The 20,000-nt window shown below is 48.9% G+C and overlaps 1 protein-coding gene across 9 annotated transcripts in view; it reads right to left on the bottom strand.

Moving 5' to 3' along the window:
• The window catches only part of casz1 (castor zinc finger 1), a 149,103-nt gene that overhangs the window by 19,274 nt on the left and 109,829 nt on the right, over window positions 1–20,000 (bottom strand). For 6 of the 9 annotated variants that reach the window (XM_077018491.1, XM_077018490.1, XM_077018492.1 and 3 more), the window contains 6 exons: window positions 13,924–14,484; window positions 8,417–9,296; window positions 7,176–7,241; window positions 5,356–5,424; window positions 4,318–4,408; window positions 1,565–1,729 (listed from right to left, as the gene is read on the bottom strand). In XM_077018491.1, coding sequence (XP_076874606.1) covers window positions 1,565–1,729; window positions 4,318–4,408; window positions 5,356–5,424; window positions 7,176–7,241; window positions 8,417–9,296; window positions 13,924–14,440 — 1,788 coding nt within the window. In that variant the 5' untranslated portion in view covers window positions 14,441–14,484. The remainder of the gene's footprint in view (window positions 1–1,564; window positions 1,730–4,317; window positions 4,409–5,355; window positions 5,425–7,175; window positions 7,242–8,416; window positions 9,297–13,923; window positions 14,485–20,000) is intronic. The other 3 variants (XM_077018489.1, XM_077018495.1, XM_077018488.1) reach the window with 2 other exon arrangements.

Here is a 20,000-nt window from a genome sequence, read left to right as displayed (position 1 = left end):
CCTTCGTGTGTCTAGTGCTGAATCAGTGTGAGGCGTAAGAAGCAGTCTAGCGCCAGTAGTACAGGGTTCAAGATGCCGTTTGATCTTCATCATGTGACTGCACTGAACGCTTTGATTGGAGCCTGCAACATAACTAGAAAAAGGATATATTTCCTCTTTTGTACGCAGCTGCAACAGTACCTCACGGGGGCAAATACATGTGGCAACCAAAGTGCAACTTCGGTGCAAACAGCAAAAAAAAAAAAACAGCACTACACCGGCCTCAGTAAATAAGCCAATGCAACTGCAAAACAGCGGCTCTGTGTGTGCTTAGAGCCTTCTTCCATTTAAGGTTTTCCCACAGATACAACTTCCACAGATACAACAAGGGCCACTGTCTCTGTCTTACTTTAACCTGCGCTGTGAACGTAAGAGCCAGGGGCAGGAGGTGGGTGGGGGGGCTAGGCACGGAGACTGTCACTTTCTTTAGTCTGAAACGTTGTGTTACACAGCAGAAGCACTCAGGAGCCCTCTGGGCAGAGGAGGAATACAGACTAATGTTTGAATTAAAACCCACAGTTGTATATCATCCCTGGCACATATCAGCCGCGCAAACAGGGCAACTTCGCCATATTGAGTCAAACAATGAAAAAAATGCCCCTCCATTTTTTTTTCCCCCTGTAAATCAGGAGAACGGGTGCCAACATCTGCTGCTTCTCAGGGCTGTTAAAACAAGAGCTGAAATGTCTAATAACAATTACGCTCTTTGGGGGGGGGGAGGGGTGGGGGGTTAAAAAAGAGTATATCTTAAGCCATCTGCCCCCGGACGCCTCTCGGTGCGGCGAGAAAGCACTCGGACCGGTGACACCTTGAAAATAAGCAGATGTAAAAAAAAATTAAACAAATCTGGTGGGATATAATCTTCAATCTGCGCTTGGTACTAAAAGATGAAAAATGTTGAGTTTATATAAACAACTAACTGAATTTTATCCATGCCAATTAAGGAGTGAGAGAGGCGGAGGAGAGAGTGGGGCCACGTCTAGTTCATCCTTTTAATTTGTCTCTTATTTACTTCATGACACCTTTTGTCAAACGATTGAAAACTGCTCTTAAATGGTATTTCGGGCCTAATGGAAAAAGTGGAGGAACTGGAACTTCCTTTTATAGGCCTGGTGAAGCTGCGGCGTCCTGGGGAGGATCTGTGCGACGCCTGGCGCCCCAGCCCCACGGCCCCACGCCTGGCACGCATACCCAGGGTTTTTTCTTGAGGCTTTTTGTGTGTGGCCATAGTCCATGACCGAAGCCCCGTGCCATCTGATACAGTGGCTATAGTGTGTCACTGGACAGACATGAAATCCTGCCATACAGTGGTGGGTTCTGTTACCCTGACTGAAAATGGACACTACGTGCTCCGTTCTCACTTAGTTTTCCAGCCTTTTCTGGCGGGGCAAAGAGTCTAGACGAGGCCCGGGACGGCAGTAGCGCGTTCAGAGCGAACTCGCTCTCCGCACTCTGCCCGTGTGGCTTACATGGGAAGGGGCGGAGCCTGTGCAGCAGGTGAGTGGGAGGGGCCAACGTTGTTTACCTGCATGCAGTGGTAGTGGGTGCTCTTTCCGTTGAGGTGGCAGCCGTGGTAGTACACGCTGCAGTCGTCCAGAGGACTGAAGCGCATGAAGCCGTGCTGAAGAGAGTTGTCCCTCTTCTTATGCATGTTGTAGTGCCTGATCACGTCCTGTTTACTGGTGAATCTCTGTCACACACACACACACACACACACACACACACACACACACACACACACACACACACACACACACACACACACACACACACACACACACACACACACCGGCGTGTTACGAAAGGGTGATGACGGTAATGGTGGAGGCAGGGAGTGTGTGTGTGTGTGTGTGTGTGTGTGTGTGTGTGTGTGTGTGTGTGTGCGTGCATGTGTGTGTGTGTGTGTGTGTGTGGGGGGGGGGGGGGTGGGGGGGTGGGTCTGGAGAGGTTACTATAGGAAACTAGCAACATGTCATTTTATCAGTCTGGCAACAGCTGCACAGTGCATGATCCAACTGGCAGACGTCTGAGGGAGGGTTCCTGGCTGTCCAGGGTCCCGGGCCGGTAAAGGGAGAACGTGTGAACTCCAGCGCTCCCTGAGTCTTTATTCCCAAAGCTCTGACAGCACCTTAAGACAGGCTTCACCCCAGTGCTCCCAGTGCCAGTCACGGCAGGCACACCACGCCACCACGTCTGCCCCGATATTCGCTTGGGTTTCTAGGCCTCCTGCATCTTTATTACTTCTGCTGGGTTTTAATTAAGATGGATCGCTTGACATGCAAGATCACAGTTCCGATGTTCTCAGCTTCTGAAAAATTATGTTCCGTGCAGATGGTTTCTTAAACGTGTACGGGGGAAAACAGACAACAAACAAACAAGCCAACCAAAAATGTTTCCCTTTTAATTCCCCGGCTGAGATATGATTCCGTTTTTAATTAAAGTATTAAAGCACGATTTTCGTGCAGGGTTAGGCGGTAATAAAAAGCGAATGCGGTAAGATTTCCTCCTCAAAATGAAAAAACCTCCTGCGTGGCGGAGTAACGCGAGGGACGAACTGACTCGGAGGGGAAGACTGACTCCGGGGAGAAGCAGCACCCAAATCTGCAGTAATTGGGCTTAAGCTGACGTTACAGGAACTGTAATGGGAGAAGCTGCAATCAATGCGCCTATTCTGACTTAAATCCATATTTTTCTACACAAATGTGCAACAGGAGACAAAAAAAAAACATGACAGAAACATCTAAAACACAAAACCTAATTGAGTATATGTCAAGCTTATCTTACATACGGAGAAAGGTAAATCCGCTAACAGAAATATGAACGTCTCAATTGAGCCGATATGTGTCATATCCTCTTTCTCGTTTTAGCGAGGGAAAAGTCCACAACCTTCTGTGGTTTACTGTATGACAAAGACAATGGTGAACGTCTGATAATGGCAGGCACATGAGAGTTCACGTAATGCGATAAGTTGGCCCTCAGGCACGCCGCCTCTGCGGGACCCAGATCGCGCCGGGTAAACAGGCAGTTAGGGCCAGCTTGCAGATTCGCTCGGAGGGCTCATTAGGTGTTGCACGGACCGCCATGTTTATTTTAGGATTGTCACTGCCGTGCGGGACGACCGCGAAGCCATGAAAGGAGAGGCCCGGCCTGTGGTGTGGCCGAGGGTGCCCAGCAGCGGGGTAAGATTCCATCCTGAGTCATGTGACTTTTCGGAGTTTCATCCCTTCCAAAAGCCTGCTCATCGCCAACATCCGCACACACAACCGCCACTCAAACTGGTATGTCAGCGTCTCAGGGCAACCAGTCGGTGAGACCCGGGAGGGGGAGGGGGGTTACGACCCAGTTGTCATGGCAGCGGGCATCGGGAGGAGCTGCCATCCACCCAGCTGACTAAGCACGCATTCCGTGCGACAGCTATCTCGTCTGCAGGTGAAGATCTCGAGTTTGTACTGAAAAACGTAATCGGTTGATTAAAAGTGGCGAGGGAGCTTACGAGTGGAGGGGCCCCGGCACGACGGCCGTGGGGCGCTCAGCCTCAGTTAGTTGCATAAGGCTTTTTGACGTCTTTAACAAATCTTCTCCGTGTTTGTCTGTCCTTCTCCAACACATGCGTGCGTCTCCGGCGCCACCGACCTGATCTGCTTAGCGCTGATTTCACCGCGCGTTACATGACAACTCTCGGGACACGGATCAGATTAATAATGTGAAAGGGGATTAACGGCGGCCCCAGAGTAACAGCAGATGTCCTCGAGAAAGGAAAGAAAGACGTCCAACAGGAGCCATCTTACAGAGGCATTTACCCTTATAAAAAATAAACCAGACCCTGTGCTTAAATGAACCCGGACAAGGGGAGTCTTAACCCTTCGTCATGAGGTCGGGCCTTCGTCGGAGGGTTGAGGCCTCTTCTCGCGGGTTCAGCGTCCCGGCCTGTAGCAGACGGGTCCCGATGTGGCACCGAGGGGCCTGTGAGTTCCAGACCCTGCTCGGCCAAATCCCGCAGGAAGTCGTGTGGAGTTAGAATACGTCATTACGCAGCCCGCATGATCTCATTCATCACGCTGTCGCGACTGTGTGTGTGTGTGTGTGTGTGTTTGTTCCTGCACGTGTGTACCACATCATCATTGTGACTCGATTTCAGCGAAAGCCAATCAAACTCGTGTTTGTTAGTAGGGCTGCGTGATGGACAGGTGCGGTCTCCACATGGGCGTGAGCACGGTTCAGTTACAGCTTTGGTGGGTATGAGGGGGGGCGTGTGCTGGGTGGGACGGGTGCACTCACCTGGTAGTTACACTCTGGGTCCATGCAGTGGTAATGTTCCCTGTACTGATATGCACAGTGCATATGTCCACAGTGCTGGCTCCCAGAAAACCTGCATGCAAACACAAACACAGTCACCACAGTATCATTCCAGTCGTGTTTCTGCAGGAAACCAGACACAGACATCAGCACGTACATAGCAATGTATATGTGTTGCTTTAATAAAATTAGGGGGAAAGAGGAAAAGCTTTTATGCGCAATTAAAAACAAAACCTTTACTAGGGCTTTGGCATGAGTGGCTTCTCGTGAGGAAGCAAAATGGGACCTCTGTCCAGACAAGGCTGAGCTTTAAAGGGCAATTTAGCCTTTTATCCTTGACTGATAAACACCCAGACACTGAGGGAATCATCTTCACGGCACACAGAGCCATTATGGGCAACTACAAACACGCAGACAGAGGCGAGATCTCCTACCTGCCCACGCTCCCCACAACCATGTGATTACAATTCGCACTTCAGTCACAGCAATCTCCACCAAATTAGTTCCATTGGCTTCAGAAGCAGTAGGTAGACTCTTATTAAACTGTAACCCCAGACGTAATTCACTCATTTGCGCGTGCTTTAAACCCTGCCAAATCAGTGCTCGGCACTCCAGGTTAACAGGCTGTGCTTTAATCAGGGAAAGGTTAGGCCTAATAGAAAGGTTCGTGTGTGTCGGCGTGCTGTCCCCCCCCCACCCCCCCACTCCTGGTGTCTGACTGGCCCAGCCTGCCTCAGATTGGCACCGCTTTAAAGAGGCCCATTTCCTGAGTGTTTACAGGCTGATTATAACCCCAACGATGATGACTGTTAAAAACCTCCAATTACAGCTCAAAACACACAAATAAACATTTGCACTGTCGCTGCCAAGCGCACCATCTGTTGAAGTAGGGAGAAAACGCTAAGTAATAGATGTGTTTGGATTCTGCCTGGCGTGCACCTCGTAGCCCTGGATAATCCCAAGGCTGCTTTCACAGATCACACTGCTGAGTTCATTAAGCTAATTGAATGGCGAACGCACCTTTTAAAAGTTGGTGGTGTTGTGAAATGCTTGTGGGGTGGAGAGGGCTTCAGGTGTTTTTGGCTGCTTCTTGAAAATAAAACGAAAACAAAGCTAAAGATCGGTACATTTTACAGAAGCACAGCCACACACACACACACACACACACACAGACACACACACACACACACACACACACACACACAGACACGCACACACACACACACACACACACAGACACGCACACATACGCACACACACACACATACACACACACACACACACACACACGTACACACACACACACAAAGCCGACCCCAGTGACTGACACACACTCGCTGCAGTTGGCCGAGCGTACGTGAGGCCCACCCCCCCCCCCCCCCCCCCCCCCCCCTCACTCTCCCAGGGGGGGGCAGCTCACCCCTCTGCTCTCTTACTTCGCCTCTGGACAATTCCCACTTGCCGTGTCAGGGGGCTAATGGGCTTCTGCTATTCAGCGGCAGATTAAATATTAATATCACCACGATACAGAGATTGCCGCACATCTCCCGTTACAATGGAGACACGCTGATCAAAGTGCAGCGCAATGGTGGGTGTATGAAAGCATTTAGGAGGCAAAACTGCGACTAAACACTACCAGGGAAGCTCTTTAAACATCAAACTGTGGCAGAGCTCGGAGATAAAGAACTTTTTCCCCTTTTTTAGGGGGGTGGGGTGGGGGGCGGTGGGAGAAGACAAGTTTACAAAGCTGCTTTTAAGCATGAGAGTGCTCTCATTAGCGTGGAAGCCAATGATGGTCCCTGCCCCCCCCCAAACACTCCGCCAAGATGCACCAAGCCGCGTTTGCCCTCTTTATGAGTCCTCTTTTCTCTTTTTTCTCCTCCTCTCTTCCCTTTCTTATTTTCCCCAACACGGAAATTGAAACTGTATCTGGGCTTATCTCCTGCCTCCCCGCACATCAACTGCCGAGATGTTTAGACAAATTTTATGCATTATGCAGCGCAAATATCAAAACAGTTCTTGGCAGTGCCAGCAGAAGCCTCATTAAAAATTCCTTAATTAAATCTTCTTGCAAAATGTAATCAGTCCAAGGAGGGTTTTTTGTGTGTGTGAGCGCGCGGGTAAGTGTGTGTGTCTGTTAGTGCCAGGGCTTTGATTTGTGGACTTCGTGTTACAGCTTGGGAAACTAATCATTTACGCCATAGCCTCTTTGCCTTTTGAAACAGTTTTTTCTCCCTTTAAACCAGAATAAATAAACAAATGATAATCACCTTTATAGTGTCATGACAAAATGAACATGGGGCCTGATACTGCGGTGTACTGAATCTCTGTGTGTCTGTGCTTTTGTGTGGATTTGTGAGTGGCTGTCATTTAGTTTATTCAGTGTCTTCATTTATGGCGATATTGAAAATGAGAAGAAAAAAAAATAAACCTTGAGAAAACCTCTGTCTGTTTTCACAGAAACACTGCTAAAAAGACCACAGCCTGGTACTGGAGTCAGCCCGCTGAAGAGAAGCTAACGTGTAAAACGTATTTACAAACATTTCTCTGTGTTTGCTGAAGATTTCGTGGACTTAGCCGTCAGTATACACAGAGGCTGGTGTTGGCAGGGAATACAGCTCTGCCAAAGAAATGACTCACTTGCCGTCCTTTAATTCAATTAATCTTCCTTAGTCCATAAACCCTACTTGCTCACATGTAATTTATAGTCTGTTCACAAAACTTATTTTTGCCAATCTACATTCAACTTTATTAAGGCATAAAAGATAGCTTCAATTAAAAACAAAAAACAAAAAACACTTAAATTTTTTTTTGGGGGGGGGGGGTGAATATTTGCATACCTGGCGATATATTTCTGGTAGACGTTGACGTCCTCGGTGGCGGGTTTCTCTGGAGGAAGGCCATTCCTGTCGCAGCATACACAGAAGGGGCAGGATTAATGGCATCACATGCCATCGTTAATAATAACAAACTGACACAATATTCACTTACAAGCCATTTCAAACTTTGGGCTATCAATATACATTTTCTTGGGTGGAGCAGCAGTTTGATTCGGGAATGAATCAGGGAGGTATAAGCGCACCTTGACGCATGACCGCCCAAAACGAGGAGGCAGTGGGGAAAAATGTTTCTAAACGCATAAATGATTCATGTTCCCTTTGTTTTTGGAGAGTGCACAAATGGAAAGATGAAGTGAAGAGGGGGCCCAGACAACGGGCCCCGTGCACGCCTGTTTGCTTTTTCCCGACTGGCTGCGATTTAAAGGATGACTAAAGCTTCTCTGGCATCTCGTTTCAGTGTCTGAACGGAGGCTGCAGACTCTTCAGTGGTGTATGCAGTAATCTCCACCCCACCACTGGAATTACAGTCAACACGAGAAAACTCCATCCTGTGGGTCGCAGTGCGGAGCAGGTCCGGCCGGCCTGGCCCCGCCCAGCGGGACCCGCCCAACAGGCCCACCGGTAGTGCACGGGACCTCCGTCACACTCCCCCGTGAATGAGCTCACTAATCGCTAGTGTGGCGTGAGCTAAAACAGGAAGCCAGCCGACTCGTGTCGTGGAGGCAGCATGCTGGGCTCAAGCAGATCCGCCACATGCTTTCAAGAGCACGTGGGTCCCTCTCGGAGAACAGGGCACACGGGAGAGTGAAGTGCGCAGAGAAAATCAAGCAGTGAAAAAAAAAAAATGACACCGCAGAGCTAAATTCTGCGTTAATGTATTCATTTGAGTCCCATGGCGACACAGTTTCTAACAATAATATATCTAACTATGAGGGATTCCAGTCATGATCTAAACATAGACTTCTGAGCTTTAATGGGTAATTCATTCAGTAAGGGACAGAGGGGCACATACGTCAATGCCAGGCCTGCGGTGGGCGCCGCTGAGCATGCTGTGACTGAGCGTGACTGGCTGAGGGGTAAAAAAAACGTTCTGTGGGCATCTGAATTAAATCCTCCATTAATTCACCACAGTCGTGTTAACATATAGTATTAAAAGTGTTTGACACGCTCTCCACCCACTGTGGACTGATTAACCTTTTGGAAAAGGAAGAAGCATTATTTTCAGAACACGTCTGTCTTACTTGACTGAGGAGACGGTTCCAGTGGTAATGGAGTCCGTCTTGGAGAAGCTGGACTTCATGTATTCAGAGTTGAAGCCCAGGTGGCCCGCCTGCTCCACTGGTACGCACGATGGACCAACTGGCCCAGCAGAGGCGGCGGTGGGAATCCCAGACGTGGCCGGGGTGGCTGGGGAGGAGGATAGCACGCCCGGCATTATGGGGGGGTTCCCCTTGCTGGGGACGAGCTTCTGGTTATTTGGGATGTCGTACTTCGACGGCCGGCCCACTTTGCCCGTCTTGAAGGCTATGGCCCCGCCCATGTCTGGGTTGCCCTCGCCGGGTTTGAAGAGGTGCAGGTACTTGACATTCTCCAGGTCGTATTTTGAGGGCCTCTTGTAGGCGCTGCCGTTCTGCTGTCGGAGGCTCTCGCCCATCTTCAGCTTCTGGATGAAGAAGTCGTATTTGGAAGCGCGGGACGCCAAGCTGTGGGAGGCGTTGCCTGGTGCGGCGGACAGCTGGGCCTGCTTGTGGTCCGCGCCGGCCGTGGTGGCGGGGAACACAGCGGCGTCTGCGCTCGGCAGGCAGGAGGGCGCCTGCAGCAGGGGGGCGCTCTTCTCCGGGGGCGCCTTGGCGTTGAGCTCGTCCGACTTGGCGTGGGTGGGCCACGGCAGCGTCTCCCCGGCCTTCAGCTTGCGGATGTACTCCTCGTACTTGGAGAAGCGGGCGCGACGCGTGGCCTCCTCGCTGCCCAGGGACGAGAGGTCCGAGCTAGCAGATTTCACTTTGTCGAAGCTGATCTTCTTGGCCAGCTCGTCACGCACCTGCTGGTCATCATAGCCGAACATGTGGAGGAACTCGTTCATGGTGCTGGCTGCATAGTCCCGCAGGGCAGAGGCTTCCCCTACACAGAAGACCAGACACACAGCACGGCATGAGTGAGATACGGTGAAGATTCATTTTAAATAGATATTAAAACAGGGTCAATTCATGAATCAATGCACGCAAAAAAAAAAACATACAGTGTATGTCACATGTTCAATCCAAGACGTTTAAAAAAATGTCTTGGATGTCATGGGCTTTATTGTATCGTTGTATCATCATACATCATATGATCTGCTACAATAACATGGTTATTTCTTCCATGCAACCACAAGTTTACACTTAAAAGTTTCAGACTTATTGGAGCAATGAAAGTTCACTTTTTCTTTTAAAGTCCATTAAAACACACTGTCCTCCCCAAGGACAGGCAGAAATGCAGTAAATGTATAGTTTAATTGCATTATGTAGAGATTAATTCTGGCCCATTAACTTTCATCCAGGTTTGGGCGAGGGGTCAGAGAGATGAGGTGGAATAGAACGCTCTGGTCTGGGAGCAGGACAGGAGAAAGCAGGACTGCGTAAGCAGCCCCTCCTGGGACCACGGCCGATATACCTGAGTAACGGAGTGTATGAGCGCGTACGAGGGTCCCGAAACACTACGTGGAGATACACACACTTGTTCAGAGCGCACGCACGCAAACGCGCTTTCGGACGCCCCGCCTTTTGTGTGCAGCTTACGTATTGCAAACAAAATATGCAAAATCTCATCTTGTGGCAGCTTGTCTGTCAGGAGAGCCGGCTCGATGCAAGAAGCCAGTGCTGGATGACAACTTGGAACTGGTGTCAGATGCATTCCTGGGAGTCCGGGCCTCTCCCTCTCTCCCCTGGCCCGGGGCCAAGCCACCTCCAGACCTTTCCTTCATTTATTTGATTGCCTTTTTCATTGCTCGGCAAAGCGCAAGACAGTCGGAGGTAACGCGAGCCACGGCCTTGGTAATTAATACCCAAATATTTGGGCTTTGGTCTCATATTTCTGTGTTATTGCTAAATCGGTCTCTGCCTCTGCTTTTCACATCTCCTTCTCAGCATGTAAAATAATCCCCACATTTCCATGGCAGTATCGGAGCTGCTCCTCTCCGTAGCTCATCACAGTGAAAGGAGATCTGGCGGATTGAAAGAGCATGAAAAATTGAAGAGAAATGTTCGAGGGTATTTTAGAGGAAATACCTGCTTCTTTGTACTGGGAACGGCACCTCAAGTCTGCGACTTGCTAATCACGACACCCTGTGATTTGTGCTGAAGGAACATACAGCTTAGCTGGCTAAATGACAATAAAGGCATTAAAAGAGTTTCTGCCTCTATATCCGATCCTCTTGATACTGTGGAATTCAGATCATTTGAGCTGCTTCAGGACTGCTATTCCGGCAGCCAAAAGGCAAACTAGTAAAAACCATGCTTATTATTGAATTCTGAAGTAGTGATAATAATACTATAATTATCTTTTAATACCGGTGGGGTGTCTGTTCTGCAGTTCAGAGGACCGGAGTCTGACAGAGCTTGGTTTCGGCTATAAATCCAAGAGCCGTAGATGCTATGTTTTATATAGGTCATGAATGCTTACAGGGTGTCATGTCGGGTCATGTGATTTTACACAGCTTTAAAGTAAGGACACGGCTTTGAATCGCTATCCCCGAGTACTTCCCAAGGACAGTGATCAAAGCCCTGCAAGTTTTCCACTCTTTCAAACAGCGGGAAAAGTCCAGACTCGTTCCTATAGAAACCCCCTCCTGTGCTACATTAATCGTTGGCATCTTTAGTAATATCGGCATCGGCAAGTCTACGTGGTCCACCTGTTTTGCGCCGGTGTTTATAGCTACATTGCGGACGACGTCTTGGTGACAGTAGTGCTGGTGTGGATGTCGTCAGACGCAGGGTCTGTGGCAGGAGCAGTAATAACCATCGCTGTAGTAACGGTAGGAGGAAGTGATGGCTCATGGGTTTCGTGGGGGAAGCCGCGCACACTATCACTGTCAGGAGGCTGGATTGGGCGTAGGCTGTGTACATTACGAGAGGACCTGGGAGAAGATGGTGCTTTAGAAGAGGACGCGAATTAACTTTCCCTCTCCGTCCTTATCTCACACCCCCCTGACCAAACCACCATGCACATGAAGCTAGGACACCAGGGCTTTGGGCAAAGGTGCGATTCTGCCTGCCTGTGCTTCTGACTCTCTCTCTCTCTCTCTCTCTCTCTCTCTCTCTCTCTCTCTCTCTCTCTCTCTCTCTCTCTCTCTCTCTCTCTCTCTCTCTCTCCTCTCTCTCTTCCTCTCTCTCTTCCTCTCTCTCTTTCTCCCCCTGTCCCTATTTCTCTCATCGCTGGAGAGTATTTAAAGTACCCTCAGCCTTGCCACTCTACACGGCCACGTTCCTGTGACACAGCCCTTGTGTATGTTTCAGACAAGTAGGGTCCTTTTTTCTGTAGTGTGTAATAAGAAGTAGGTACTACTAAAGTAGTACACTTTAGCTGGCTAAACATGGCCAGTGAAAGCCGAGGGATACTGTCTCCATGGTTCCAAGCCTGTCTCTATGTGTACAAGAGTAAAGGTGATTGGTACGTTCCATGAAAAAAACATTAATAAAATAATTGCCTAAAAGGTGCCAAAAAAGCTTTTTTGTGTGTAAGAAGTTGATAATCGAAATAAAATCGTTGCCGGAAGGGTCGAGCCAAACACAACAACAACGACGATGTCTATTCCAGCATGTTATTCGCCCATTTATACAAGTGTGCTACAAAAACATGTTCTGGGACAAAAAGCCCCTTCCGAAGGAATCGGATGGCTGTGCTGAATGCGAGTGTGAATGCCTAACCTTTAAGCAGACTGGCGGGCGGGAGGGTAAGTCGAGGCGGGGCCCGCGGCCGAACCCTCCCGAACCCTCCCGTCTTTTCCACGCTGGGCCGAGAGGCCCGGGCTGCGAGCTATGCGAGGCATCGGGAGGCCGCGCGAGAAGCATTCCGCGCTTTTGTTCCGATCGGGAAGCCGCGCGGAGGCTCCGTACGAGGAGTTAAATGTTTTGAAGGTCGTAGTTTCTCTCATTGATCTCGCAATGTTTGTTAATTACATTGTCACTGATGTTGTGAGAGATAATGAAGCCACTATGTTTATATGCATAATTACGCGCGCCCCGCATCAGCTTCTGAAAGACAGCGGTGAGGAAAGAGAGAGAGAGGGGGGGAAAAATATTTTAATTGTGAGCTGCGCGCTAACACGGCGATATGGATGCCCTAGTTACAATCAACAAAGAGGAGAAGAGGTGAAAAACAACAACTCAGAGGAGAGGAGAGTGCTGGCTGTAGTCATCGACCAGCTCCTCTCAGTGCTGAGAAAGTCACTCCGTCCGGCCCTAGCAAACAGGTACGGCATCTTTCGCCAACACAAACTCACATTTCCAGAAGGCGTTGGTTTTTTTTTTGTGTGTGTTTCTGTCTGTTGTTGTTACTGTTGCGTTTTCATTGTTTCTTTTTTTTTTTCCGCCACCGTGAAATACACGCAATTCAACTAATTAAAACCACCCAGAACTGCTATTTGCCAAGAGGCTGATCACCACGAGGCCACAGGCTCTAGTGACACGGGGCTGGAGAGAAAAACAACGAAGAGCGAATTAATCAACACACGATAAGCCGGAAAAAAAAGATGAAAACGAAAAGACATATTTTGAGATGTCAGGTGAGCAAGCAAAAATGTAACAGACTAAACAGATTTTAACCACCGTCTCAAGAAAAAGAGGAGGGGGGGTATTTTTTTACTGCGTGTGGAACAGCTTTATCACCGGCTGTTATCTGCTTTAGTTTGAGTGGCATTTCACTTTGAGCACTACTGCACAGGATCTCAGATAAGTCTGAGGAGCAGAGTTCAAAGTTCAGCCAGCGTTCACAGCACTGGACCTCTACTTTCACTGTTCTCTGCTGTTACTGCACTTAATGGAAGCGTCTAGCAAGTGTGACATCCAATATGGCTGATTGTGTCACAGATACGCGGCAGGGGGCAAAAGTGAGAAAATTCTTTCAGAGAGGAAAGGGACTAGCTCATCCAGAGGTCAAACCCAAAAGGTACAGATTTCTTTGGCGAGCAATTTGGACTGTTGCTACTGTCTTTGTCACGAAGTGGTATCTGACAACGTTTCCGTGTGTGAGCGTTCACCTCACAAACGTGGAGCAGGAGGGAGCCAGCCACTGTGTTGCTGGGTTCAGTAGGAGATTAGTTCAGTCAGGGCCAAGAAAATCAGCCTCTGGAAGTGTACTTCCATCCGGAAGGTGAATATTTGCCCCACCCTACATGCCCCTCAACACCACCATTCTTTCTAAGGTTCTGCCAAACACTCATTTCTGGTTTCAGTAAACCACACGAGTTCCTGTTCCCCCAGTTCCACCAGTCTGGAGGGCCAATAATGAAATCAGCGATTCATGGAGCAACTCTAGATTTGTCTTTCCAACGGAATTACATAAGTGTTTGTGGCGGTGTGTGTGAAGGTGTGTGTGAGGGTGGACATGACACAGGCCCCTTTACCCTGGCCCTCCACACTGTCCAAAAGTGCTTCAGATCATACGTCTCACAACAGTGAATGTAAAGCTTGACAGACAGAAAGAGAGAGAGAGACAGACACAGAGAAAGAGAGAGAGAGAAAGAGAGACAGAGACTGGAAAAGACTATTACCTGGAGAAGAGAAGGAGGCTTGGCAGTTGGCGGTCTCGCTGGAGGGTGGGTAGCCCGTCTCTTTCTGGGCACTATCTTCTGAGTCCCTATCGTCGTGGTAACTGCCATCACGGGAGAGAGGCGTGGCCTCTACCTCGTCGCCGTTGTCCTCGTCGTCGCTGCAGCCCTTGGGCTGTACCATGTACACACCCTCGGGGGGGCCCTCCTCGCTGCTGCCGCCCTTGGGGCCCCTGGTCTCCTCGCCATCCGCGGACGGCGGGTCGTCGGCGTACTCGCCGTTCACCCACTTCTCGATGGCCTCGCGCCGCTTCTGCTCGTCCTCCAGGCCCGGGCCGAGGTTCAGGGCCTCGCCAAAGTCGCTGTCGGGTTCCTCGTAGTGGGAGCTTCCGCGCTCGCTGGCGTCCGCCACGCTGGCGTCCCCCTCCGCGTTCTGCGAGGTGCCGTCGTACACCACTTGCCGGCTCAGCTTGGCACAGATGGCATTGAGCTTCAGGCCGCCTTTCCTTTTGGCGGCCATCGTGGAGTTTCCTGAGGTCTTTTCAGTGCATAAACCCCTTTCAGCTGGTAATGAGAAAGAGGGGGAGAGAGAAAAAAACAGAAGAAAGCAATATAGACAAGAATTGTTAATAATTGAAGCAATATTGCCTCTGCTGAAATATGAGTTCAGTTATGACACAATTAAACAGCATTACTAGCAACAGATAAGGGTCAGCCAAGCCTTCCAGAAGAGTGATGCTATTCTTATATGGCACCAACATACCATACAACAATACCTATCACTAAAAAATGACGCAGAAGTCTAAAAGGCTCAATGTTGATTTTGTCTCATTATTTTCCTAATAATACCCACAGACACACCTAGTCAACAATGGGGAGACAGAGGAAAAAGCGGAACATCACATGTGCAAAGTATGAGAAACACCTGAAAAGGAGAGAGAGAGAGAGAGAGATAGAGAGAGAGAGAGATAGAGAGAGAGAGAGAGATAGAGAGAGAGAGAGATAGAGAGAGAGAGAGAGATAGAGAGAGAGAGAGAGAGAGAGATAGAGAGAGAGAGAGAGAGAGAGAGAGAGAGAGAGAGAGAGAGAGAGAGAGAGAGGACATAGCTCCTCGGTTCCATCACTAAGAACCTAGAAGAAAAAAACAACCAGATCGCAATCAGACCCCCAGTGGTGCGGAGGCAGCCGCTACGTGGAGACTTAATCCTCACCATGACAGTGGAATAAAAACAAGTGCACACTGCAGACTCTCTTCACCTAAAGAGGCCCAGGCTCCTGCCAATGGGAGCTCTGTTCAGCCTTAAGCCTGACAGTCAGGGGACATGAGTGGCGTCTGCTGAAGAGTCTAGAACGTGTGGAAAGGCGGCGTGAGGAAGAGGCGAGAGTCCCGGGGTAGCAGACACAGCAGCATCAATGTCCTCTCCTCACCTCTCCCCTCCCCTCCCCTCCATCCTCTGACCCCTCCCCTCCATCCTCTGACCCCTCCCCTCCCCCATCCTCTGACCCCTCCCCTCCCCCATCCTCTGACCCCTCCCCTTTTGCAAGCTCTTGAACCCACAGTAGACCACAAAATGCAGGTCCCTGTAGAAATGTTCCACTGTACCAGTGACTTTTACCACACATGACTGCGTTTTTAAGGTCTCACATCTAAAAATGTCAAGTTGGTGGTCGCTTAGAGATCAAAAGTTTGATCTCAGGTTGCCAGAAAGACACTCGCATACAAACTTCCTGTGTACACCCAGTGAGTTGCAGCAGTCCAAGCCAACATGTTGTCTTGCAGGCATCGCTAGCCAATCAAGCAGTTATACACCCTAAGCATGTGCATGCTTTGTTGCTCAGTGGGCCAAAAAAACCCTTAAGTTTGTCCCCCGCATCCCACCCCCCCGCACACACACACACACACACACACACACACACACACACACACACACACACACACACACACACACACACACACACACCTGGGCATTCTCAGGCCAGTGTCCACCCTTTAGTGTCCACCCACCCATGTCCACCCGCCCATGTCCACCCCGTCTCACACAACACGACACAACCAATTTGTGATTTACAAAAGTTCATTTTTAATAGGGTTTCCAGGTTTTAAAATCAGACATGCTGTTAAGGTCAGATCTTTACTGTGCTATAAATGAATTGTTGGGGGGGGGGGGGGGGGGGGGGGGGTCTGTTGGACATTTACTTATCACGGTCAACTGTAGAATGCTGCTGATGGTATTTAAATGCCGCATGGCCAAAATGATTTAAAAGCAAAACCTATTGATTAAAAAGCAAAATTATTCAGCGCAAAAGTCAATGAACACTGGACATAACATTGTTATGCCAAAATGCACAACAGATGTAGTGACATATATAGAGGGTAAGACAGAGGGAAGATGGAGCGTTTCTGCACCATGAGTGTGCGCTACTCACGACCAGCCACTGCACTCCTGTGCAGGTTTTTTTATAGCATTGTCCCCATTGTTGCCCCTTTCTGTATCTAACAGCCCGCTGCATGTAGCTCCAGGCAGGTCCGCCGTCTTCACGGTGGTGTGCGGGGATCATGCCGAAGGGGGGGGGGGGGGGGGGGGGGGGGGGGGGGGGGCCTGCCTTCTCCCCCACATGCTTTCTCAGTTACGGCGTCTGTGATCACCACTTCCTCCCCGAAACAATGAGCCGAGGAATTACGCGCGTGCGCTGCCCGCCACGCTGACCCTCACACGGACGGCCCAAAGTCGGCCCGACGACCACGACGACGCGCTTTCCCCCTTATACAATCACAGGGCCGAGGTCAAAGGGTCGTGCTGTAGAGGACAGCAATTTAGAACGAAAAAAAAAACAGCTGGAAAAACTATTAGGAAGTGGAAGACATAAATTCTGAAGTATTTTTTCAGAACACTTTCAGAACACCTCCGAAGGAAGATTGAGGTCATTTGGGCGTAACGGCAAAGGTCACTTTTCTGTTTACTGTGCCACTATTTCATGCTTTAACTACTGATTTCCTCAACACCGCAATCTAGTTTTTCCTCATAGGAAATGACCCCCGAAAAGTGATTTTTTCCATTACCCACATTTTATGTGCATTTTTGCTAACCCCCTTACTCACATGGTCAGCGTCTATTGATTTTTGAGATAATATTCTAATATAAAGATCACCATGGATACAGTAAATTCTTCTTTATGAAGCCTGGATTCTGGCCATACAAAGACGGCACATTCAAAGGCTCCTTTGTCAGAAGTCAGGATCTGAGGTATTAAATAAAAGCGTTTAAGACATTAATGAGAGAATCCCCGCACCAGAGAGCTCTAAAAAGAGCGGGCAGGGCTGCTTGTAGCCTCTGATTTAAATATGTGCCTGCCAACAGGCCCGCGTCTGCTTCCACCGACAATGGGAATTGCTATGGTAACGGCGCTGTTTACCTCCAGCCGCTTGTGCGCATGATAGCGTACGGCGTGATAAAAATCAGCGGGGACAGCAGAGATGAAAGCACGGGGCGTCTCGCGGGAGGCCCGCTGCCTCCCCGGGGGCCGCCGCTCACGTTCACAAAAATAGGTGTAACAAGCAACGGAGGCGCATTAATTCTGCGCTCCGACCTCCTTTTTCTTCACGGGTGCGCTGGTGCCGACCGCCCGGCCTCCGAGGGGCTCGGGGAGATGCCTGGTCGCCGCGGATCACCGGTGCGGTGGCTGGCGGCGGGGATCGTCGCGGCTGAAGCGAACGTGTTTTTCTTTAAGCGGAGAGATGTTTATTTTAACGCTGTCAAGATTTTCGTGGAAAGAGTGCAGGGCTTGGGACCCCTGTAAATTCCGTTACTGTATAAGGAGAAAAACTTTAGCAAAAAAAAAATGCTCAAACTATTTTAAACAATTTCGACAATAAGAGTGAGAGAGATTCTCCTTTTTATCTGCAAGACACAATATGCACATCAAAGTGCCTCGGGAGTCCTGTTCCTCATCAGGACTGTTGACATGGAGACCGTTTAAAACTCTCCTAGCTCGCTGTGTCTTGTTGTTTAATGCGGAGCGCCTGTTTATGCGCCAGAATGATATCATGCCCAATCAAGTGGCGTTTCAAACCCTACTAATGCTGCTGGAAGTGTATTATTTGTGTGAACGTGTACTGACTCCAATCAGCCTGCCGGTGTGGGGAAGTGGCTGTTAATGAACGCTTAGATTGGCGTGTCCTGTCCTGGCTGAATCCTTCTCTCCTTCTCTCCCTCTCTCCGACAGACAGCATTTACACACACAGAAACGTTAGCAGGAACGTTAGTGGATGACATAAGCATTCATCGCCTGACATCTACTGCATGCAGAATGTTCTAGAACTAAGCCAGGCTTGTTTCACCATCGGAGTTTACTGCAGGTAGTTTCAGTTTGAAACATGTTGATGTTGTGTGTGTGCGGCTTTGCTGAGAGACTTGTGGTATCTGTCTGTGAAGTTCGAGCGTGATCCCCACTTAACTCTCACGTTGGATGCTCTGAGGTGGGGATTTCTTTCCAAGTTTCAACATATCCTGACCGACAAGGACAAAACCCCCATAATATGGTGAGCTCATTAATATGATATAGGCAGGGGAAATGCCTGGACAGTCAGGGTTTATTTTATTAATTTAACAAGACTTATGTCAGGGAACTTAGCTGTTTTTCTGTCTTTAAAAAGCACCGTTGTAAGAGCATAACCTGTTTGTCAGACTCATTGACAGGGGCCACACATTTGCAGTGTGAGCCTGAGTGAACTTTTGAGCCTCAGTTTCTCATGGAGGTGTGGATCCAAAGCCCTGTGTGTTTGTACGCGTCCCCTGAACCTTACAAATAGACCCCGCAACCCAAACACACACCCAAACACACACACACACACACACACACACACACACACACACACACACACACACACACACACACACACACACAAACACACACACACACACACACACCTGCCTCTCCACTGCCCCCCCCCCCCCCCCCCTCCCATTACATATACTAAAATAGTGTGTTTTGTTTTTATTTTCTGAATTTACAGCTTGCAGGAAGAGTGCAGTTCCTGTGCTCTGGGGAGGGCGTGAGCACAGACTCGGGGAAGCCGAGCGGAAAAAGCCACTGATGGGCCCGTCCTGCCCGCCGCCCCAGACCCCAGCATCTGGCCCCTCTTTCACTATTATTACACAAGAATAACAATAAGCAGGTCCGCGACCCTGTCTCCAGATTCGCTGCATTTTTTCCAACAGCCTGTGCTGATGCTCCAAATTTCCATTTTCTGCATGCATATTAATTGGGTTTTGTCCCAGTGGAGCGGAAATGATTTGTTTTTTGCTCTCTGTTCACTTGACTCCTCTTCGGGAGTCGCTAACCCTGATTAAGACGTTCGCGTTAATTTCCCAGCGCACACCTTTTTTTTGTGCATTAATGGTTCTGATCGTCTAATTAAAACTTCTCAGCGACGCTGCTGATCACTGCTCGTTGTGCTCCTGACCTGAAGTTTTAATTGCCGCGTCAGAGGCGATAATAATAATAATAATAATTTCTGGGTTCTGATGATTAAAAACAATGCCATTGCCAACTGTGTTTTAAAGAAGCAAAGCTGCAGGGAGACGCTGCTGCAGATATTGGAGTATGGAATAGAGTATGGAATATAGTATGGAGTATGAAATAAAGTATGGAATATAGTATGGAGTATGGAATATAGTATGGAATAGAGTATGGAGTAGAATATGGAATAGAGTATGGAGTATGGAATAGGCCATAGAGTATGGAATAGAATATGGAATATGGAATAGAGTGGAGTATGGAATAGGGTATGGAGTATAGAATTGAGTATGGAGTATAGAATAGAATATGGACTCGAGAATGGAGTATGGAATAGAGTATGGAGTATGGAATAGAGTGGAGTATGGAATAGGGTATGGAGTATAGAAGAGAATTATGGAATAGGGTATGGTGTGCAGTACAGAATATGGATATATGGTAGATTATGGAACATAGTATGAAATCTTAGAGTATGAAATATAGCGTGACACAATACAGAGCAGGATGTTAAGTTCTAGGTAGAGTATGTAGTACAGTATGCAATACTGTAGTATAGTATAGAA

Source organism: Brachyhypopomus gauderio, chromosome 10, assembly GCF_052324685.1.
Source record: "Brachyhypopomus gauderio isolate BG-103 chromosome 10, BGAUD_0.2, whole genome shotgun sequence".
Lineage (NCBI taxonomy): Eukaryota > Metazoa > Chordata > Actinopteri > Gymnotiformes > Hypopomidae > Brachyhypopomus > Brachyhypopomus gauderio.
The sequence above is the reverse complement of the archived record's forward strand: the minus strand, read 5'-3'. Positions and strand labels throughout refer to the sequence as shown.